The 24,137-nt window shown below is 47.3% G+C and overlaps 1 protein-coding gene across 2 annotated transcripts in view; it reads right to left on the bottom strand.

Moving 5' to 3' along the window:
* Window positions 1-24,137, bottom strand: part of MDN1 (midasin AAA ATPase 1) — a 585,757-nt gene that overhangs the window by 145,792 nt on the left and 415,828 nt on the right. Inside the window, exons 66-74 of one of the 2 annotated variants that reach the window (XM_075340129.1) lie at window positions 22,501-22,736; window positions 21,241-21,336; window positions 20,726-20,820; window positions 14,808-14,923; window positions 14,571-14,720; window positions 11,924-12,033; window positions 9,572-9,645; window positions 9,196-9,388; window positions 102-249 (exon numbers count right to left, since the gene is read on the bottom strand). In XM_075340129.1, coding sequence (XP_075196244.1) covers window positions 102-249; window positions 9,196-9,388; window positions 9,572-9,645; window positions 11,924-12,033; window positions 14,571-14,720; window positions 14,808-14,923; window positions 20,726-20,820; window positions 21,241-21,336; window positions 22,501-22,736 — 1,218 coding nt within the window. The remainder of the gene's footprint in view (window positions 1-101; window positions 250-9,195; window positions 9,389-9,571; window positions 9,646-11,923; window positions 12,034-14,570; window positions 14,721-14,807; window positions 14,924-20,725; window positions 20,821-21,240; window positions 21,337-22,500; window positions 22,737-24,137) is intronic. The other variant, XM_075340130.1, reaches the window with a different exon arrangement.

The raw sequence follows: 24,137 nt of genomic DNA, 5'->3' as shown, positions 1-24,137 counted from the left end.
TAATGAAACTACTTATTGTGGTACAAGACAGAAGACACAAGACAGAACACAAACTAACGACGGGATTGAAAACAAGTCTTAAAGTGTGGTGATTTTTATACCTGTAAACATATTGAGGTTCTCAAACAGGGATGGCATTGGGCTCTCCTTTATGAATGTATTGCACAACTGTTTCATTCTCTTAGTCAATTTGGGAAGGCGGCACTGAAGAGATGCAGCAGAATAGATATCCTCTCCAGAGTTTAGCTGCTAGAAGAACAGAGTATTAATGTGACATAGCTAGGGTAGAATAAATCATAAGATTTCATCTTTCAAGGGAATCTGTCACCAGGTTTTTTGCCAACTAATCTGAGAACTGCATAATTTAGAGAGAGACCCTGATAACCAACAAAATAACAGTTACTGGGCTGCTAGCTGTCGTTTTAATAAAGTCAATGTTTAATCAGCAGGAGATTATTACTAGAGAACTTGTAAATCTGGTACCATCTTGTCCTCCATATTCATGAGCTCTGAAGGGCCCTGCCACACAACTCATTTGCAGATTTCTGCCTATGCACATGTACACAGAAAGCTGCCAATCAGTGGTATGTGTGCGATCATAAACAACTCAGCATTCATAGAGCAGGTAAATTGTAGCAGATAGAACAATTGTTAATCAAAACTACAGCAAGCAGCTGAGTAATTGACACATTGCTGAGATCAGGACTCTGTCCCTACATCATGCTGCTCTCATATGGAGTTGTAAATACCTGGTGACTGATTCCCCTTAAAAAAAAAAAAAAAAAAAAAAAAAAAAAAAAGATAAAAGGGCAATGTGTAGCCTAGCAGAACTGTCCATTCACAACACACACACACACACACACACACACACACACACAGGGAAAAGACGTACTGCTGTTCTCGAAAAGTGTAGCATTTGATTACGTGATTACGGTTGCTTTAATTTCTACAAGGCCCAAGAGAAAAAAAATCTGAATGAGATTTTGATAAATCTCATCCAAAGTATTAAAAAACACACAAACTTTATTGGATCAATGACTCTCATGCGGACTCGGAAGCTGCGCTCACATATTTACCAGCAGATGATGGCTGTTATTCAGCCATAATCTACCTCTAGCAGCTATGGGTGGAGCAGAGAGCTCTGCCTGCTGGTGTTAACCTGTTAAATGCCACTGTCAATCTCTGACACCGGCAGTTGCAGCACGGCCTGGAAAGTGCACTGTTCCAAGTGCCCATTGGACCCTCCACGGCAAGATTGTGGAGCACTGATAGGTTGCCATTACAGCAGAGGATCTACTGAAGAGCCTATGCCCATCATGATGGAATTCCTGTGAAAACTATTCTATGGCTGGAGATCAGAGGATACTGTGATTTTTACTATATACAACAATACTGTAATACCGTTGTCTATATATACAAGCAATTGTACAATCACAGATTCTAGTTTTTAAGGGAACTAAAAGAAGGGAATTTTGTTTACTTACCGTAAATTCCTTTTCTTCTAGCTCCAATTGGGAGACCCAGCCAATTGGGTGTATAGCTATTGCCTCTGGAGGCCACACAAAGTATTACACTTAAAAGTGTAAGGCCCCTCCCCTTCTGGCTATACACCCCCAGTGGGATCACTGGCTCACCAGTTTTAGTGCCAAAGCAAGAAGGAGGAAAGCCAATAACTGGTTTAAAGACCAATTCAATCCGAGGAAACATCGGAGAACTGAACCATACCACATGAACAACATGTGTACCCGAAAAAACAGAAAAACCCCGAGAAAACAGGGCGGGTGCTGGGTCTCCCAATTGGAGCTAGAAGAAAAGGAATTTACGGTAAGTAAACAAAATTCCCTTCTTCTTTGTCGCTCCATTGGGAGACCCAGACAATTGGGATGTCCAAAAGCAATCCCTGGGTGGGTAAAAGAATACCTCATGATAGGGCCGTCAAACGGCCCTCTCCTACAGGTGGCCAACCGCCGCCTGAATGACTTATCTACCTAGGCTGGCGCCTGCCGAAGCGTAGGTATGCATCTGATAATGCTTGGTAAAAGTAAGTAGACTCGACCAGGTGGGTGCCTGACACACCTGCTGAGCCGTAGCCTGGTGCCGTAATGCCCAGGATGCACCCACGGCTCTGGTAGAATGGGCCTTCGGCCTTGAGAGAACCAGAAGCCCAGTAGAACTGTAGGTTTCAAGAATTGGTTCCTCGAGCCCCCGAGCAAGGGTGAATCTGGAAGCTTGCGACTGTTTACGCCGACCAGCGACAAGGACAAAGAGTGCATCCGGGTGGCGCAGGAGCGCCATGCGGGAAGTAGAACCTGAGTGCTCTCACCAGAACCAACAGATGCAAATCCTTCTGAAATTGATGGACTGGACGAGGACACAAAGAAGGTGAGGTGATATCCTGATTGATATGAAAATGGGATACCACCTTAGGGAGAAATTCCGGAACCGGACGCAGAACTACCCTGTCCTGGTGAAGGACCAGGAAGGGAGTTTGTATGAGAGCGTTGCTAGCTCGGAAACTCTCCTAAGAGACGAGACCGTTACTAGAAGGCCACTTCCCGTGAAAAACGGGAAGGGAGACATCCTTCAAAGGCTCGAAAGGCGGCATCTGGAGAGCAATTAGAACCTTGTTCAGATCTCAGGGCTCTAACGGCCGCTTGTACGGAGTGCTGAGAAGACAAACTCCCCGTAGGAACGTGCGTACCTGAGGAAGTCGTCGTTTCTGAAAAAATACAGATAGCGCTGAGACTTGTCCCTAAAGGGAACTGAGCGACAACCCATTTTCCTACCTAGATTGCAGGAAGGAAGGAAACATAGACGATGCAACCGGCCAGGGAGAAACACCCTGCGCCGAGCACCGAGATAAGAACATCTTCCACGTCCTGTGGTCAATCTTGGCGGACGTTGGTATGCTAGCCTGTCTCATGGTGGCAACCACGTCCTGAGGTAATCCTGACGACAGTAGGTTCCAGGACTCAATGCCACACCATCCGGTTGAGGGCCGTAGAATTCAAATGGAAGAATGGCCCTTGAGACAGCCAGTCTGATTGGTCTGGTAGTGCCCCCGGTTAGCCTACCGTGAGGCACCACAGAACCGAGTACCACAACATCCTCGGCCAATTTGTAGCGACGAGGATGGCGCGGCCGCAGTCGGTCTTGATCTAGCGCAGTACTCTGGGCAACAATGCCAGAGGTGGCACCTAAGGTAGCTGGAACTGCGACCAATGCTGAACTAAGGCGTTTGCCGCCAGAGCTCGATGATTGTGAAACCGTGCCATGAAGCTGGCACATTGTTGTTGTGCCGTGACGCCATTAGATCGACGTCCGGCCTCTGTCAGCGGCGCCAGATCTCCTGAAACCCGTCCGGGTGAGGAGACCATACTCTTTCGGCCACACCTCAGCGACTTAGGAAGTCAGCTTCCTAGTTTCCACACTTGGGATGTGAATTGTGGATATGGTGGATGCCGTGTCTTCCACCCACATCAGAACCTGCCGGACTTCCTGGAAGGCTTGCCGGTTGCGCGTTCTTCCTTGGTGGTTGATGTATGCCACCGCTGTGGAGCTGTCCGACTGAAGTCGGATATGCTTGCTTTCCAGCCGCTGTTGGAAGGATTGTAGGGCAAGATACACTGCTCTGTGTTCAAGAACATTGATCTGAAGAGTGGACTCTTGCTGAGTCCACGTACCCTGAGCGCTGTAGTGGAGAAAAACTGCTCCCCACCCTGATAGACTCGCCTCTGTCGTAACTATCGCCCAGGACGGGGATAGGAAGGACCTTCTTTTTGACCAAGAGGTGAGAAGAAGCCACCACCGAAGAGATTCCTTGGCCGCCTGAGAAAGAACGACGACTCTGTTGAGGGACGTCGACTCCTCGTCCCATTGGCGGAGAATGTCCCATTGTAGTGGACGCAGTAAAACTGCGCGAAAGGAACTGCCTCCATTGCTACCATCTTACGTAGGAAGTGCATGAGGCGTCTCAATGTGTGCGACTGGTTCTTAAAGAAGAGCTTGCAGCCCGTAGTGAATGCTGTTTGTCTAGCGGCAGCTTCACTATCGCTGAGAGAGTAAGAAACTCTATGCCTAGATATGTTATCGATAGGGTCGGGGTCGGATCTGACTTTAAAAAGTTGATGATCCACCCAAAACTCTAGAGAGTCTCCAGCGCAACGTTCGGGCAGTGTTGGCATGTTTCCTAAGAGAGTGCCTTGACAAGTAGATCGTCTAAATACGGGACCACAGAGTGACCCTGAGAGTGCAGGACTGTGACTACTGCTGCCCTGACCTTGGCGAAGACCAGTTGGACTGTCGCTAGCCGGACGGTAGAGCTACGAACAGAGGGTGTTCGTCTCCTATAACGAAGCGTAGAAACGCTAGTGCTCTGGATCAATCGGCACGTGTGGATAAGCATCCTTGATGCCTAATGAGGCTAGGAAATATCCTTGGGACCTTGAGGCGATGACATGGCGGAGGGATTCCATCCGGAACCGCCTGGTGTCCACGAGCTTGGTGAGCATTTTTAGATCCAGAACGGGACGGAACGGCCCGTTGTTATAGGTACCGCAAAGAATTTGGGGTAAAAACCGTGACCTTGTTCCTGAAGAGGAACGGGGGTCATCACTCTTTCTGCCTGTAGAGTGCACCCTGTTTGCAGAAGAGCAGCGGCCCGGCCGGGAGGTGGAGAAATTCTGAAGAATCGAGTTGGAGGACGAGAAGTGAGCTCTATCCTGTACCCGTGAGACAGAATGTCTCACACTCAATGGTCATTGACCTATGGCCGCTAAATATCGCCAAGGCGGGAGAGCCTGCTACCGACCGAGGCCGCAAGTCATGAGGTAGCCGCCTTGGAAGCGGGTTTTCAGACTGTCGCTTTTTTGGGCGAGACTGAGCCCGCTAAGAATCTTAGCTCCTCTGATCCTTTTGAGTCCACATTGGACGAGGAAAAATGGGACCTGCCCGAGCCTCGAAAAAGCCGAAAACCCCGACTGCCTCTTGCTCTGTTGGGGTTTGTTGTGTCCGGGCTGAGGAAAGGATGAATCCTTACCCCTGGACTGTTTGATGGTTACATCCAACGCTCACCAAACAGTCGGTCAGCAGAAAAAGGCAACTGGTTAGGCAACCTTTTTTGGAAGCAGACCAGGGGAAGCAGACCAGGCTCTGCTTAAAAACACGGAGTAGCGGAGGCTACCGCCGCACGGTTCGCAGAGTCCAGGACAACCTGAATCGCGTAAGAAACAAATGCAGACATTTGAGAGGTTAAGGATGCCACCTGCGGCACAGATGTACGTGTAACCGTGTCAATCTGTGTAAGACAAGCTGAAATAGCTTGGAGTGCCCCAAGGGAGAGAATGTCGGAGCCAACGGTGCGCCGACAGCCTCATAGATGGCTTTCGACCAGAAATCCATCTGTCTGTCAGTGGTATCTTTGAGTTTGCAGTTCCATCTCCCACTGCAACTATGGATCTAGTTACAAGCCTGGAGATTGGAGGATGCCGCTCGGGACATTGGGTCCAGTCCTTGACCAAGTCAGGGGACAGGGATAACGTGTATCCTAAGCCGTTTGGAGAAGCGCATATCTGGATAAGCGTGGTGTTCCTGGACTGCCTCTCTGAAGGCAGAGTGGTCCAGAAAAATACGTGAAGCTGACTCCTCCACTGGAGGAGCTGTGAGAAATAACCCACATTCTATAGATGGACGCTATAAGATTATTTACTATGGCGTCACAATCAGATGTATCCAGATTGAGAGCGGTCTCAGGATCAGAATCCTGAGCCGCTACTTCCGCCTCATTACACAGCGAGTCCTTCTGTTAGGACCCTGATGAAACCGAGGCCGCTCATAGCGAGCCCACTTAGGCTGTCTGGGACTGACGTCCGTGCAGAGCCGTGACTCTGGGATGCGTGTGACATTCCCGGAGCTGTTAGTTATTCACACTGAGGGGGGCCATGGATCAATGATTCAACAGTGCCCATATTGTGAGAGACATGTCCGGACTGCTAGGCTTCTAGTATCATAGCCATAGTCTCAGAAAAACTGTCAGTAAATACTGCAGACACCGTCCTCATCCCCTGGCCATTAGTGCATACAATGGGAGTCTATGTACCTGCCGGCCGTATAGCCGTACATGCTGTACCAGCTGTATAGAAAAACATGTGGTTCTGCACCTTTGTTTTACACAGAGAATATGCTGATAACTCCTCCGCATAATCCAGGAGGGTATATACAACGTGCGACCAAACAGTGCAATGTATATAGTACAAGCATATCTATAAGTGCACTTCTGCACTAGTGGGGTTAGCACCACAGGTGCTGCTTAACGCCTGTTACAGCGATTGTGTGACTATCAGAATGCCAGGGTCTTCCACACTTGTCTCTGTATCGTACAGAAACTGACACTAATGGCTGCCGGTGTCCTTGTAGAGAAGGAAGCCGTGGGCGTGCCTGAGAAAGTGCGGGAATCCGGATTCACAGTGCACACAGTGAGAGGGGTGGAGTATGCAAAACATACTCCAGCTCTCAGCTCTGCTCTATGCAGCGTCACGCCCCTACCCTGACTGTCAGGGCTGTGGGCGGTAACGAAGGGAGACTAGGCCCAGAAGCCGGGGACTCGAGTTAACAGCGCGGCCGCCGTAAAAGCGCGGGCCGCGCTGAAGTCCCCGGCGCACCACAAGTGCCAGCCGCGCCGCAGTTCCAGCGGCCGGCGCGACCGATTCATAGAAGTGGCCAGCGTCCCGCCCCTCTCCTGACTGGCAGGTCTGGGGGCGGGAACGAACGGAAGCAGGCCGCAAAAGCCGGGGACTCTAGTTATCAGCGCGGCCGCCGTAAAAGCGCGGGCCGCGCTGAAGTCCCCGGCGCACCACAAGTGCCAGCCGCGCCGCTGCCAGCGGCCGGCGCGACCGATTCCTGGAAGTGGCCAGCGTCCCGCCCCTCTCCTGACTGGCAGGTCTGGGGGCGGGAACGAACGGAAGCAGGCCGCAAAAGCTGGGGACTCTATTATCAGCGCGGCCGCCGTAAAAGCGCAGGCCGCGCTGAAGTCCCCGGCGCACTACAAGTGCCAGCCGCGCCGCAGTCCCAGCGGCCGGCGCGACCAATTCCCATAAGTGAGCCTGCTTCAGCAAAGCTGAATGAGGCCATGGCACAGGCGCCGCAGCGCTGATGTCCCCCGGCGCACTACAACACCCAGCATGCTGCGGTGTGAGCGCCAAATGCACGGGGACACAGAGTACCTTGAGGAAGCAGGGCCATGTCCCTGATGTACTCCGCTCCATCCAGCATCTTCTCCAGGGGCTGTAGATGGAGCACGGTCTCAGTGCCTGGAGACCGGTAAATCCCACTTCACCCAGAGCCCTGTAAAAAGGGATGGGGAAGGAATCAGCATGTGGGCTCCTGCCGCCGTACCCGCAATGGGTACCTCAACCTTACAAACACCTCCGACATACAGTGGGGTGAGAAGGGAGCATGCTGGGGACACTATATGTGTCCTCTTTTCTTCCATCCGACATAGTCAGCAGCTGCTGCTGACTAAAAAGTGGAGCTATGCGTGGATGTGTTGCCTCCTTCGCACAAAGCACAAAACTGGTGAGCCAGTGATCCCACTGGGGGTGTATAGCCAGAAGGGGAGGGGCCTTACACTTTTAAGTGTAATACTTTGTGTGGCCTCCAGAGGCAATAGCTATACACCCAATTGTCTGGGTCTCCCAATGGAGCGACAAAGAAAAATATATTAAAACTTAAAAAAATAAAATTATGAAATGAAAGTTAGCATCGCTTTTTTTTCTCATTCTTAAAATAAAAAAGAAAAACTAAACTCATGTTATCTCCTTGTCTAAGAGCAATATAAAAATTAATCTGATAGGTACTTGCCATAATGCTAAAATAAAATGTAAATGCCACAATTGCATTTATTTTAGCCACTGCAACATCACAAAAAGTTCAGTGATCAAATCATAGTAAGGGCTAAGCCACACGGCGAGAAAATCGGTGCGAGTGGAGTGCGATAAAACATCGCATTCCACTCGGACCAATTCTAGCCTGTGTGACAGCACACATGGGCGATTATTTTCTCAGCCCTAATCGGACCGAGAAAACAATCGCAGCATGCTGCGATTGTAATCCGAGACTCTTTCTCTCTCACCCATTCAAGTGAATGGGGCGAGAGAAAAATCGCACTGCACTCGCAGTACACCGGTGTACTGCCAGTGCAATGCGAGAATGGCTATAGCTGACTACGCAGGAGAGAGGGAGAGAAATCCCTCCCTCCCCTCCTGAGTGCCGGCCCGCCCCCCGCAGCTGAGGTCTGCTCGCACGAACGGACCTCAGTTGCAAGGACACACGCATGACACTCGGCTCTGCTGTACTGCCAGCACGAGCCGAGTCTCATGCAAGGGGATCGCAGTAATCCCCGTGTGGCCCCAGCCTAATGATGCAAGAATTATATCAATAGAAGTATCAGATCACCATGCAAAGAGAACAAGACCTCAAGCCGCTCTATTGACCAAACAATCAAAATGTTACTGGTCTTGAAAAATGGAAACACAAGCAGTTTTTTTTTTGTTTGTTTTTTTTTCAAGTTTCAGATTTTTTTCCCCACTATTTTAATAAAAAAAAAAATAATCCATGCATCTTTGCAAGTTTAGTATAGTCTAAATCCTATGGACCTTCAGAATAACTCCTAATCATTTTTATCACATAACTGCTGTATAAACCAAACCCAAAGAACAAGTCTGCCTTTTTCACAGTTTTGAGGCATTTGGCCTTTCCCCCCCCCCCACATTTTCCAGTGTATAACATTGGTAAAATAAATGGGATCATTAAAAATTAAAACTCTTAAGCAAAAACACCAAAACGAGCGCTTGCACGGCTATACCTACAGAAATAAAAAAGCTAGCTCTTAAAAAAAAAAAAAAAAAAAAATAATAAAAAAAAACAACCCACAAAACCAGAAATAGCTATGACAGGAAGGTGGCAAACACACAGATCCATCTCTGAAATGTTTGTAAATGCTGCCATCAATGTCACTATAATTAAAAAGTAGTACTTTTTTTATATTATACATGCAATATATAAATATACACATAGATGGATAGATAGGTTTTTTTTTTAGGGGGGGGGGTACGAAGACTGGTCCTTCAAAAAAAAAGAAGAGGAAAAAAAAAAAAAAAAAAAAGAGGCTAGTTTTGGGTGAGCTGCTGATTTCCTTACTAGTACACTGCTGGCTCCAGATAGGTGGGAGTTTAATAAAGCAGTGAGTTGTTGCACAGCATTTCTTTTGACTTTCAAGTCTGCTGTGGTGCCCGTGAAATCCAGCTGATCCTCCTGGACACTTTCTATTAAAGCTGGAGATGAGGCTTCATTCAGAGTAGCTTCAAACTTCTTAATGTGTTTAAACAGTGTTCTACAAGGAAAGCAAGACATTAACAAGAATCCTGGAAGATACATGAAATACATGCGGTTCAAGCAAAGCACCACATAAAAGCAACAAAGGAGTGTTCTTGAGTTATAGAAACTACCAGCTCCATAAATTAGTAGATTAATAATCGAACTGGAGAGAATCATTTGCCTCCAGCCATTATCTTACCGATGAGTCTTTTCCACTGACTGTTTCACGGACCAAAAACTGACATCATTCCACTTGGAAATTTTCACAAAATCCTACAAAAATAAACTCAGTGATGATTTTGTTTAAAATATGAATGTCCAAACGATGATAAATTGTTTCTTGTAATAAAACGCTGTGCCATGACCAGTGGCTGGGTGCCACACCTACCCAGGGTCCTAAACTTTGCTACCAATTTTGACAATGAGGAATAAATGCAGATACATTTCCACTTATTTACGTTGCTGTACACTTATGGTCACATATTCTCTATCACACATGCAGATTTCTCACAATCTAATAAACCTAGTCAGGCCAGGTTTACACTCCTGTGAAATACAAGCCACTCAGATCGCTGGGTCTCCGGACCTAAACTAGCCACCTCATAAGGCAGATAGTCCGGAGTCCCAGCTGTCAGGCTGGGTATTATAATTCAAGAATGGTGCATTTTCAGGAAAGCTTGAATCCGCAATTATACTATACTGTTATAATCACTGGTTGACATATGTGAAAAAAATAAATACCACATAGATGGCATACATGGGCATTTTTTACTCTCTCAGACTTTAAATGCCTGTTCTGCACAAAAAGTGACAAAAGTCTGATCTGCAAAAAAATTCCAGATTATGAAATGGGGAGAAGAGAAGCAACACCTCTCTAATACAATTTAAGCCTTCCAAGTTTAGAGATTTAGCAGCTATGCTGTGCGGACCTTAGAGCTTAACTTGTACTTTGTACCGTATTTTTCGGACTATAAGACGCACCGGACCATAAGACGCACCCTGGTTTTAGAGCAGGAAAATAAAATTTTAAGCAAAAAATGGGAGTCAGGACACACTGTTATGGGGCGAGGATCTGCTGCTGACACTGTTATGGGGGTAATGTCTCCAAATTCTCTACTAAGGTACCCCAGCCTGGTAATGATCCTCCTGCCTTGTATATACAGTATATGTCCCTCATCCTGCTATATACCCCATCCTGGCATATGGCCCCATCCTGCTATATACAGTAACCCATCCTGACATATGGCCCCATCCTGCTATATACAGTAACCCATCCTGGCATATGGCCCCATCCTGCTATATACCCCCATCCTGCTCATATACCACCATCCTGCTCATATACCCACATATTCTTCTCATATACCCCCATCCTGCTCATAATATACCCCTATCCTGCTCATAATATACCCCCATCCTGCTCATAATATACCCCCATCCTGCTCATATTATAACCCCCATGCTGCTCATAGTATACCCCCATCCTGCTCATATTAAAACCCCATCCTGCTCATATTATACCCCCATCCTGGTATACAGCCCGCATCCTGCTCATATTATACCCTCATCCTGCTCATATTATACCCCCATCCTGGTGTATGGCCGCATCCTGTGGCACATAAAAAAAATAAACGTTCATACTCACCTTACCTCAATCCCTGCAGCATCGCTCCTCCTCCAGTCTGTGTCAGCGGCAGCGCAGCTGAGTGGAGCCGTCCCCGTTCTCCTGCAGCATTGCGATGTCCTCCTGTGCCAGCGACGGCTGCGTGTGGACACGTGCGCACAGCGATGACGTCATCGCTGTGTGCGCCGCTAGTCTCAGCGGCCGCCTCTGGCACAGGAGGATATCGCAATGCTGTAGGAGAACGGGGCGGATCCACTCAGCGGCGCTGCTGCTGACACAGACGGGAGGAGGAGTGATGCTGCAGGGGAACGGTGACAGATGAGTGTACTGATTCACTGCACCCCGTGCTGATGATTATGCACGGGGGACAGTGAATACAGCCGCACATGATCACTCCAGGCTGTAGTTGCCAGGGGTGATCACGGACGGCTGTTTATCCCTCGCCCATCCTCCCGCCCACCTGTCTACTCCTGCTTCAGCGCTGAGAGATGGGCGGGAGGATGGGCGTGCATATTAAATGAGCAGGTCCACGTGGTCACGGCAGGCGCTGCTGCTGCCTGCTCGAGCCCCCGATGACCCGCTCTACCGCAGCACCCTCATTCCCCGCAGCAATGCCCTACATTCAGACCATTAGACGCACCCCCCACTTTCCCCCAACATTTGGGGGGAAAAAAGTGCGTCTTATGGTCCGAAAAATACGGTAAGTGGTGGATGTAGAACAGAGAATAGTCACAGCCTTGGTGGTTAGGTGTGAACAAGAAACCACATCTACTAATCAGCTCTGTCTACAGAACATTCTAGTATAGACCATTCAATAACCACTTTGCTTTGAGGGCTAACGGCAACTATCTGACTTTTTATCCTGTACTGATCCATCCGATAAGACAAAATTTAATTTAACTATACAGAGCATAATCGATATATACATACTTTGAGTTCTTTCTCCACAGGTTTACGCAATTCATTAATTCTTGCTTCAACAGATGGCAAGAACTGCTTATAATAATGGTAAAGATTCCAGAGTAGACTGCACAAAGAATCTGGAAACATAAAAACATGTCCATTACCAGGGACAGATCTATACTCTAGTAAAATATTTAACATACAGTAAATTTTAAGACCGCTAACTACTTACTAACTGGTTTCATAATAAAAAAACAAAAACAAATGCAATGACATTTTTTATTTTACGCTGCAATGAGAAGAATAAAAAAGCAATCTGGCACCAGCTCACACAAACATGCCTTATAATGGTTGGCCACTGTCTTGCAAACGGAAACCTCAAAAAAGACGTTTATGCCAGGCAATGTAATGCAGAAAGTGCCATCTTTTTCTTCTTAAATGTTAAACGTAAGGTACTTAGTTAGCGTTATTTTTTTTCTCATCAAAGAGCACATAAGCCATCCAATGAGCATCCATGTTGAAAATAGGTCATCAATATCAAATCTGTAGGGGTATGACACCCAGCATCATCACTGATGATCACCTGTTCTCTGCGCTGTCAGCAGCACAATGGTGGAGTCAAGTGCACAGCTCTGTTAACCATCTAGTGGCGGCTGCTGGGTTCCACAGATTTGCTATGTGCAATAAAGATTGTGACTATTATAAATGTGTTGTGTGCTTATATTAGGCCTAAAATGTTGTGCTGATTATGTTTAGATTACATCTTTGCAAGGGTTAAAGGGAAGGTGTTGCGGTTTTTTATTTTTGTAATAATAATAGTGATTATGAAATCAAGTATCTTTAATACTTTAATGCAAAATTAAATTCATTGTTTATTTACTTTTTATTTAATTCTAGTTTTGCTGAAGCACTGGGGGCTGCCATCTTGGATTTGCTGTGAGTAACGAAAGTTACTCACCTCATTTATGGCAGCTCCCTGTGCATAGAAGACCATTGTCGGACTGCGACCCTATACTTAACACAGAAAAAGCGTCTGCTGTTATCTAAATGCGCCCCCTGGGCTGTTCAGATCACAGCAGAGGGAGGACATCTCCACCATCTTTGTGCATCTCACAACGTATGCGGTGTGCTCCACTTTCCCCGTCACCCCCCGGAATGCATGGGGTGAGTACCGATGCCGGGCAGCAGTGATTGCACCGTAACTGATCGTGGGGTGATGCTCCCTGTTCTGCCGCTCACGCCCCCACTCGACCGCTCACCCCCCAGTCAGCCGCTCACCCCGGGCCTCCGCTGCTCGCTGCTATGTACTTTGATCGCTGACAGGACAGGCTGCCGGGGACGCAGGTCTGAGGTAAGTGTATGTGGCTGGAGCGGTGATCGCAGCGTTACATCCGCAACCTGAGCGGCACTGCACTACAGATCACCCTTCCTTGCCGCATGTCAACCTCGGACCTCAGATCCCAGCCAGCAGCACAGTATATGGGGGCGTGGGATACAGTCAGTGGGGCATTGGGAAACAGTACGGCGCGGGATACAGTGGAGCACTATGCAGCTGCCCTTAGTGACACTTTAGACATATTAGGATCACTTTGCGGCCACCAACAAAATGGCTCCGCACTGTGATCCTAAACTTCATTCTCTCTTATCCTTTTGGAAACACCCAGAAGAGGAAAGTGAGGCGTGACATCACACACTGGAGAGCAGATTGCACCCACTTTTACTGCAGCTGTAATGTGAGCTAGTTCTACCGTAGCTCTACAGCAGGATTTCAGCAGCTGCTCCTTCAAGTGTTTAAGAGTGGAAAATACCAATTTTTTTTAAAAATTTTTTTTATATTTTTCTCAATTAAAAACAAATATTATTATTTAAACATTAACACTTTATATTTTTTCAGTTCTTGGAAAAAAAAATTTTTTTTTTTTAAGACACTTGCCCTTTAAAACTCAGTGTTTACAGAGCTACAAAATTTCCAATACACAGAGTTTATTTATGAGAATCTGTCAATTAGAAATTAAATCTCCGGGAAAGAGAGCAGCATTCAGATAATAATATATAATAATAATAATTTATTCATTTATATAGCGCTATTAATTCCATAGCACTTTACATACATTGGCAACACTGTCCCCATTGGGGCTCACAATCTAAGGTCCCTAGCTGTATGTTTTTGGAGTGTGGGAGGAAACCGGAGTACCCGGAGGAAACCCACGCAAACACGGGGAGAACATACAAACTCCTTGCAGATGGTGTCCTTGGTGGGAATTGAACCCAGGACCCCAGCGCTGCAAGACTGCAGTGCTAACCACTGAGCCACCGTGCCGATTATTTTAAAGCATGATAAATCTGTCTTTGGTAAATTCTGCATATACCCCATTCTATGGTTCACTAAGATATAGTCCCTTCCTGGCACAGCATTTGGCTCATTGTGGCGGGTCTAGCTGCTGGAGGCCCCACAAAGCAGCCAACTTCCCCTGAAGCAGCAACCTCCTATTTACAAATACAATACATGCATTGGCCAGGTCTGCAAGAGCAGGAGTTGCAAACTGTGAAGCACCTGAATATCCACAAAACAAATGTTCCCTTTTTCTATGTTATTTACATTATGAGTTAAAAGAATAATAATTGAGAAATAGCGGATTAGATTCAAGTTGTTTCCATTAACACAATGCCATACCTTTCCTAGATGTTTGAGGCACAAGCAGAACATGACAGTGAAACACCAGTATCATGTGGAGGCGAGACTGGAACTCTCCCAAAGTAGACCCTTCGATAAATGCCTGTAAGGTCTTGGTAACAGACTGCAATGACTGCTCTTTATCATTCTCTGCACATAAGAAACGGTATACAGATGAAAAGGAAGAGCTTTGTGCTATACAGCTACATCAGTGATAGACCGACATTATCAATTCACCTTCCTCCTGTTCAACTTGCAGGTAGTCTTCAATCAACTGGTAAATTGAAAACCAGTGCCTTTGGGATTTTTCAGCATGTTTCTTCATGGCATTGTCAAGACTCAAAGACCAGCAGCTGCAAGCCAACAAAGAAATTCACTTAGTTTATGAACTGTACAAGAAAACTGTGACAATTTACATATTAGACAACTAAACATGCCGAACCTCACTATCAAGAAATATAAGCCATGGACCATAAGTATTGTTCTAGCAGAAATTAACCTTTACTTAAAGAAGTTGTCCAGTTACCAAAACTGATTTTTTTTTTTTCTGATAAATCTTGCTAATATGTGTCCTCAACACATCTATTATGTTTTTTCAGCAAAATTACCTTTCATTGTGCACTAGCAGCACATGCTCATTGCTGGCTCCAGCTCTGATGGGGTTAATCTCTCCTCTGACTTCCTGTGTTCAGTTCCTACAAGTCCCAGAATTCTTTGTGGCTCTAGGGCGGTGTCTGGCTTATCTAACACACCCATTGTGTCTAATACACCCACTCTGCTCCCACCCAAACCCTCCTCCCTGCCTCTTCCCAGTGGATGTGCACTCAGAGAAATCACAGATACAGCAGCTCTGCACAGCCAGGGGAAGAAAGTGTGTGCGCGTGTATATACAGTGTGTGTGTGCGTATATACAGTGTGTGTGTGTGTATGTATATACAGTGTGTGAGTGAGTGTGTATGTGAGTGTGTATGTCATACTCACCTGTCTGCAGGGTCCGGGTGCCATGCCTGCTTCCAGCCCCTGTCTCGGTACCGCCGCTTCGGCTGTGTGCAGTCTCCCCGGTGCATGCACGAAGCTTGCAGGACCTGGCCGTGGATCACCTGATGCAGTCACCTGACGCATCAGCTGATCGTAGTCTCGCCGGCTTTTTCTTGCCCGGCCGGCTATCAGCTGATCCTGCCGTCAGGGGACTTCATCAGCTGATTACCGGCCGCTGCTGCAGTGATGGGCCAGGATCATACTCCGCTCCAGGAGCTGCCGGTCATCAGCACAGACGTGAGTATTTCTTTTTTTTTTTTGCACTGATGCATCTGCTGATTGTATAATCGGCTTTTATACAGTCAGCTGATGTATGATGTGATTCACATCCTTTATCCTGACACATCATCTGATCGCTTTGCCTTCCTTCCAGCAAACCGATCAGATGATATTGGATCCGGATTGGACGGCGCGGGACCCTGACCCAGGATTACTGTGGAGGGGGGTTTATTTCAATAAAGATGGAGTCACTAATTGTGTTGTGTTTTATTTCTAATAAAAATATTTTTCTGTGTGTTGTGTTTTGTTTTTTTTTTCTTATCATTACTAGAAATTCATGGTGGCCATGTCTAATATTGGCGTGACACCATGAATTTCGGGCTTAGGGCTAGCTGATAATATACAGCTAGTCCTAACTCCATTATTACCCGGCTAGCCACCCGGCATCAGGGCAGCTGGAAGAGTTGGATACAGTGCCAGAAGATGGCGCTTCTATGAAAGCGCCATTTTCTGGGGTGGCTGCGGACTGCAATTCGCAGTGGGGGTGCCCAGAAAGCATGGGCACCCTTCACTGTGGATTCCAATCCCCAGCTGCCTAGTTGTACCCGGCTGGACACCAAAATTAGGCGAAGCTCACGTCATTTTTTTTTAAATTATTTCATGAAATTCATGAAATAATTAAAAAAAAAAAAGGGCTTCTCTATATTTTTGGTTCCCAGCCGAATACAACTAGGCAGCTGGGGGTTGGGGGCAGCCCGTACCTGCCTGCTGTACCCGGCTAGCATACAAAAATATGGCGAAGCCCACGTCATTTTTTTTTTCTTTTTGGGTAAAAAACTGCATACAGTCCTGGATGGAGGATGCTGAGCCTTGTAGTTCTGCAGCTGCTGTCTGCTCTCCTGCATACAATGAACATTTTGAATAAGGAAATGACATCAGACCTTTTTTATTTTTTTCATCAACAATCTTTAATGGCATTGTGCACTGATTAAAAACGCAGTGAGCAAAAACGCAGCAAAAAAGGCACCAAATCGGGGCAAAAACGTGACATGCAGCATCCGGTCACCTGCACTACAAGTGCCAGAGTGGAGAAAGATAGTGACATGCAGCACACTATGTGTCAGAGCAGAGCATGTCACTGTCTCCACTCCGCTGACCTCACAGCCCGTACACGCTGCGATGGATGCAGGGGGACACAGAACAAGTAATCGGCCGACACTGGAGTCATCTGATTACTTGGGATGAATGAGCAGTAAAATGCTCCGGTGCTCGATGGGCGAAGCCCATGCCGTTTTTTTTAAAAAAAAATTAATTAAAAAAAAAAAAAAATCACATTGTTTGTGGGCTCCCACTGCATTTTCTGTTGCTAAGGGTAACCAAAGCAGCTACTGGCTGCTAGCCCCCGCTGCTTGGTGTTACTTTCACTGGCAATAGAAATGCAGGGAAGCATTTTTTTTTTTTTTTATAAAGGTTTTTCCCTGAAAACGTTTTTAAGAAAATGACGTGGGCTTCGCCATATTTTTGTATGCTAGCCAGGTACAGCAGGCAGCTACGGGCTGCCCCCAACCCCCAGCTGCCTAGTTGTACCCGGCTGGGAACCAAAAATATAGCGAAGCCCTTTTTTTTTTTTTTTATTTCATGAATTTCATGAAATAATTAAAAAAAAAAAATTACATGGGCTTCGCCGAATTTTTGAGTCCAGCCAGGTACAACTAGGCAGCTGGGGATTGGAATCCGCAGTGAAGGGTGCCCAAACTTTCTGGGCCCCCCGCTGCGAATTGCAGTCCACAGCCGCCCCAGAAAATGGCGCTTTTATAGAAGCGCCATCTTCTGGCGCTGTATCCAACTCTTCCAGTGGCCCTGGTGGCAGGTGGCACGCTGGGTAATAAGGGGTTAATACCAGCTATGTTTTACCCGCTGGTATAAAGCCCGAGATTCTAAATGTCAGGCCAAGGTTGACCTGGCCATTAAGAATCTCCAATAAAGGGTTAAAAAAAAAAAGACCACACAGAGAAAAATACTTTATTAGAAATAAATACTCAGACACAGTAGGGACTCCATGTTTATTACTCCCTCTCACCCCTCCACGATGGAGAGATTTCTGTACTGACCATGCCAGGAGAGAGCGAGGGAAAAGAGAGCGAGCGAGGGGGGGAGGAAAAGAAAGCGAGCGGGGGGGGGGGAAAGAGAGCGAGCGGGGGGGGAAAGAGAGCGAGCGGGGGGGGAAAGAGAGCGAGCGGGGGGGGAAAGAGAGCGAGCGGGGGGGGAAAAGAGAGCGAGCGGGGGGGGAAAAGAGAGCGAGCGGGGGGGAGAAGAGAGCGAGGGGGGAGGAAAAGAGAGCGAGGGGGGAGGAAAAGAGAGCGAGGGGGGAGGAAAAGAGAGCGAGGGGGGAGGAAGAGAGAGCGAGGGGGAGGAAAAGAGAGCGAGGGGGGAGGAAAAGAGAGCGAGGGGGGAGGAAAAGAGAGCGAGGGGTGAGGAAAAGAGAGCGAGGGGTGAGGAAAAGAGAGCGAGGGGGGAGGAAAAGAGAGCGCAGGGGGGAGGAAAAGAGAGCGCAGGGGGGAGGAAAAGAGAGCGCAGGGGGGAGGAAAAGAGAGCGCAGGGGGGAGGAAAAGAGAGCGCAGGGGGGAGGAAAAGAGAGCGCAGGGGGGAGGAAAAGAGAGCGAGGGGGGAGGAAAAGAGAGCGAGGGGGGAGGAAAAGAGAGCAGGGGGGGAGGAAAAGAGAGCGCAGGGGGGGAGGAAAAGAGAGCGAGGGGGGAGGAAAAGAGAGCGAGGGGGGAAGAGAGCGAGGGAAAAAAAGAGAGGGGAGGGGAGAGAGTGATAAGAGGGGAGAGAGGGATAAGAGGGGGGCAGAGAAGAGGGGGAAGAGGGGAGGGGGAGAAGAGTGGGGGGAGAGAAGAGAGTGGGGAAAGAACAGGGGGGGGGGGGGGGCAGAGGTGCTCTGTCACCAACTGTCTCCACTCTGTGACTTGTGGTGCAGGTGACAGAGTGCAGACAGTTGGTCCCATGCAGCAGGACAGATGGCAGAGCACAGCGGTGACATGCCTGTCAGTGTCTTGCTGCTGGGAGGAGCAGATGATCACACTGCCCGACACCGGCCGCTCTCCTGACATCGCAGCAGAGCGGGCGGGTGGACAGTGTGAGCACATACTTACGTGCAGGGGGGGATTCAGCTAAAGACCCCCCCTGTACTGCACACTGGCGCCCCGTGTCTCAGCCTCTCTGCAGGACGCCGGCTCCACAGTGACGTCCTCCGGCTCCTCCCCTCGATGCTGGGCTGTGACGTGCGGTAGTCACCGCCCACAGCCCTGTCACTCAATCTGAGTGGCGCCGGCATCCTGTGACGTACCCGTCTTGTTTGAGAGCCCGGAAATGCCGGGACGTCAGAGGATGCCGGCGGCCACAGCTCCAGGGGGTCATGTGACTGGCACTGAGCGTGCAGGATAGCGCCGCTCAGTGCCAGAACTGGAAACAGAAGGCAATGGAGAAGACGCCTAGAAAGGTAAGTATAGCTCATACAGAAAATAAAAAAAATGGGTGAACCACCCCTTTAAAAAAATAATGGAATGCAAAATGACCCCCAAGAATCTGGGCGAGGGGTACAAGACAGACACCATGGCATGTATCTGAGAAGGTTCCAGAGCCACTGACATTTATTGTCTCCATGACTGGTCAGTAAAGGCAGAGCTTAAGGTACCGTCACACTAAACAACTTACCAGCGATCCCAACAACGATACAACCTGATACGGATCGCTGGTAAGTTGCTAGGAGGTTGCTGGTGAGAGGTCACACAGTCAGACGCTCCAGCGATCCCACCAGCAACCTGACCTGGCAGGGATCGCTGGAGCATCGCTACACGGGTTGCTGGTGAGCTGTCACACAGGCAAATCTCACCAGCAACCAGTGACCAGCCTCCAGCCAGCAGCGACGCACTGAAGCGATGCTGCGCTTGGTAACTAAGCTAAATATCGGGTAACCAACTCGATATTTACCTTGGTTACCAGCGCACGCAGCTACACGTGCAGAGAGCAGGGAGCAGCGCACACTGCTTAGCGCTGGCTCCCTGCTCTCCTAGTTACAGCACACATCGGGTTAATTACCCGATGTGTTTGTAGCTACACGTGCAGAGAGCAGCGCACACTGCTTAGCGCTGGCTCCCTGCTCTCCTAGCTACAGTACACATCGGGTAAATTACCCGATGTGTGCTGTAGCTACACGTGCAGAGAGCAGGGAGCAGCGCACACTGCTTAGCGCTGGCTCCCTGCACTCCTAGTTACAGCACACATCGGGTTAATTACCCGATGTGTTTGTAGCTACACGTGCAGAGAGCAGCGCACACTGCTTAGCGCTGGCTCCCTGCTCTCCTAGTTACAGCACACATGGGGTTAATTACCCGATGTGTACTCTGCTACACGTGCAAGGAGCAGGAGCCGGCACTGACAGTGAGAGCGGCGGAGGCTGGTAACGAAGGTAAATATCGGGTAACCAAGGACAGGGCTCCTTGGTTACCCGATGTTTACCGTGGTTACCAGTGTCCGCAGAAGCCGGCTCCTGCTGCCTGCACATTTAAGTCACCTTTACACACAGACTTTCTAGCGATCATGCTGCACAGTGGGAAACAAAGAACCAAAGAATGGTCCTGAACGATTTGTAGCGATCAGCAACTTCACAGCAGGGGCCAGGTCGCTGATGTGTTTCACACACTGCAATGTCGCTGGGGAGGTCGCTATTACGTCACAAAACCGGTGACGTTACAGCGATGTCGTTTGCGATGTTGCAGTGTGTAAAGGGGCCTTTACTTTGAGTATTCGGTAACAGCCCTCTATATCAACCAGCATGAATGAGGACGTAACAGGATTATACAAATTGCTTTAATTAAAGAACAGACAAACATCCTTACTTCAGCTCTAGTTTACGCCACTGAAATATAAGCTGTGTAATTTCTTCAAGGTTCTTTCGAAGAGACAGATTCCGGCTAGAGTTTTCTTCCCAGTCCTATTGAAGAAAATAGAAATTAAAGTAATCACTTCATAAATTCTGCTAAACAAAAATGAATAGTCAGAATCATATTTTTCCCCTTTGTAATAGCAAAATGTGTTCTAAAAAAACAAAAAACAAACAAAAAAAACCTCACATAACCATATAGACCAGGGGTGTATACAGTTTTGTGGTCTGAAGCCCACATTGTCATCTGGTTCTAATTCAATTAAGGCTGCCGGAAATGTATTTCCTACCGGCAGCTGCATGGCGTCATAAGCCTATTAATCTGCCGATAAACCCCTTATCTGCAGGGTAATACCATTGTCTTTACATGACAGGTTCCCTTTAATTTTAAAAACAAAAAGTTCAATATGTGTCTTTTTTGCACATGGGGTGGGTGAGGGTTAATACATCTTGTATATCAAGTTTACTTACTTGCGATTTTGCTAAGAGAATTTCCAGACCATTTAAAAATTTTGAAAGAGGACTGGAGAGCGGAAATCCTTGAATTCGATCGATGATGACCACAAGCTGTACATAAAGAGACAAAGAAAGAATAAAAAGCATATAAATAAAGGGGTTTACAATTTGGCACTGACGTCTGAGCATTTTTCTAAGGTCCCTCCATACACTTTATACAGTAAGTCGTCTGACTGTTCGTCCAGCAGCATCTCTCCAGACTATCCCATACACAGGTGTGCTTGGCCAATCACTTCTGTGTTCTCTATGAGAAAGGCGCTGCCAGACATCTCTAGCAGTTTATCTCTTAGAGACAAAAGGATCAGCAATCCAAAATCAGGCATGCTGGCTCATTCTGTGACCACACATGTTCTGTCAGGGGAGAGTCGGGAGGCCCCATACACATTGGACTGTTGGAGAAGCCTTTTGATTACAGCTGACATAAGTCTAATGTGTATGGGGACTTTAAAGGGAACATGTCATGTTAAAAAAAGATAACTGGTCTGCAGGCAGCAGTTAGGCCAGGGCCACACGGGGGATCTACTGTGATCCTTGCATGACACTCAGGTCACACAGACAGGACAGCGGGAGCCGAGTCTCATGTGAGTGTCCCTGCGACTGAGGTCCGAATATGCGATCGGACCTCAGCTGCGGGGGGCTGGCCGGCTCTGAGGAGGGGCGGGCAGGCAGGGATTTATCTCCCTCTCTCTTCCGTTGCCGGCTATTGCCAGGCTTGCTGTATGACTGGGCAGCAGAGACTGCTGTCAATCACTAGTAAGACCCCCACTGTATGCATACAATCTCCAGGAACTTCATTGAATAAACTAAAAATTTCTCCAGCAAACCTAAATATCATTCTGCCCAGCTTCTCTTTCTCTATACCATGGTGTCTACAGAGCAGACTGCATGTACAATGTAACAGGTTCCCTTAAATATGGAAGTCAATATCCTATGGAGAAACATATATTGTAAACCTTCAGCCCCGAGTTAACTGTGTGCTTCTACCTATGTAATGCAAATATTGGGCAAAATACAGTAACTTTTCCAGCTTCCACCAGTGGAGGCTGGTGCTAATCAGCATGTTATTCTTAAATGTATGTCAAAGCAAGAGATAAAGAAAATAAATTACCAAAAAAAAAGAAAAAGGATGGACATTCACATTTAGAATTGTGGCATATAGAATTCTTTTCCTTGGCCTTAAGGGCCTATCGGAGCCTGCCATTACCCTTTTCTCACCTGAGCCAAAGCAGGGTGATCTGGCCAATCTCCCATCAACTTGTTCACTTCCTCGCTAAAGCGCCTCAGCACAGACTGGCACTGCCTGACCTGGTGGATGTTAGGATGCTGATAAAAGTCATATGGGCCTTCATGCTGCACTATGAGCTCGGAGGCACTGTTCCCTAATATCGTGTTCTGCAGGAGTGTGCTTGCCAGTAGATGGCTGCTGGAAAGATGATCATTCAAGTCAGCCCCTAAAAGAAAAATTAAAACATGCAAGAGAATAAAATCAAATAAGTGGTAAATACAAGCTCGACACAGGCGAAAAGGCACAGGTGTCTTACATAAAGTAGCAAGATTGGAAAGGACACATAATTTACCCGAAACCAGTTTATATCAAAATTGCTATTGTCTGCAGCGCCAATGACATGTTAACAGCGCAGTAGCCAGTGAGCTCAGCGGTTCTGAGCAGCTCATGCCATCAATGTGGGCAGAGCCACTGACCTCAGAAAACTCTAACGTAGCTATGCATTTTTTATCTAATCTATAGAGACCACATCAATAGCTCTAGTTGTTTATGCTGCCACTGCCTCAGTTGACCAACTCTCTGGTCACTTTTCTTCTTGAGCAAAATGGCTGCTACAGTGGAATACTGATCATTGTGAAACGTTTGTACTAGGCCTCTCCTACCCTTCCACTGCCAGCACTGGTTTAACCCATGGCAGGAATCAGACAAAGTGAACTTGTCAGGTCCCAAGTGCACCCAGAACCACGAGCAGTTCTGGAGGCAAGGGAACTAATGCCCCTGCGACTGCCCTCATTAGCATCTCATAAAGGATCTTTAGAAATACTTTTCCTAAAGATCTGTTTATGTATGGTAGTAAATGTTGGGACAGTTAGGCAGGGATTCTAGATATGCACCCAGAACTGCTCGTGCTTCTGGATGCACTTGGGACCTGACAGGTTCTCTTTAAAGAGTTTATCCTAAGAACAAAGTAGAATTTAAATAAGTGAGTTTGGAAAAATAATAATTTCCACAATTGTATATACAAGTGCATCTCAATAAATTAGAACATCAAAAAGTTAATATATTTCTGTAATTCAATACAAAAAGGGAAACACATTATATAGAGTCATTACACACAGTTATCTGTTTCAAGTGGTTATTTCTAGTAATGTTGATGATTATGGCTTACAGCCAATGAAAATCCAAAAGTCATTATCTCAGAAAATTAGAATATTATATAAGAACAATTGAAAAAATTATTTTAAACTCAGAAATGTTGGCTGAAAAGTCTGTACAGTAAATGCACTCAATACTTGATCCGGGATCCTTCTCCATGAATTACTGCATCAATGCAGCGTGGCATCGAGGCGAGCAGCCTGTGGCACTGCTGAGGTGTTATGGAAACCCAGGTTGCTTTCATAGCAGACTTCAGCTCATCTGCATTGTTGGGTCTGGTATCTCTCATCTTCCTCTTGACAATACCCCATAGATTCTCTATGGGGTTTAGGTCAGGCGAGTTTACTGGCCAATCAAGCACAGTGATATTGTGGGTATTAAACCAGGAATTGGTACTTTTGACAGTGTGGACAGGTAACAGGTCCTGCTGGAAAATTAAATTTCCATCTCACCTACTGTTTCCTCACTCATC

The sequence above is a fragment of the Anomaloglossus baeobatrachus genome, chromosome 3, assembly GCF_048569485.1.
Source record: "Anomaloglossus baeobatrachus isolate aAnoBae1 chromosome 3, aAnoBae1.hap1, whole genome shotgun sequence".
NCBI lineage: Eukaryota > Metazoa > Chordata > Amphibia > Anura > Aromobatidae > Anomaloglossus > Anomaloglossus baeobatrachus.
The sequence above is the reverse complement of the archived record's forward strand: the minus strand, read 5'-3'. Positions and strand labels throughout refer to the sequence as shown.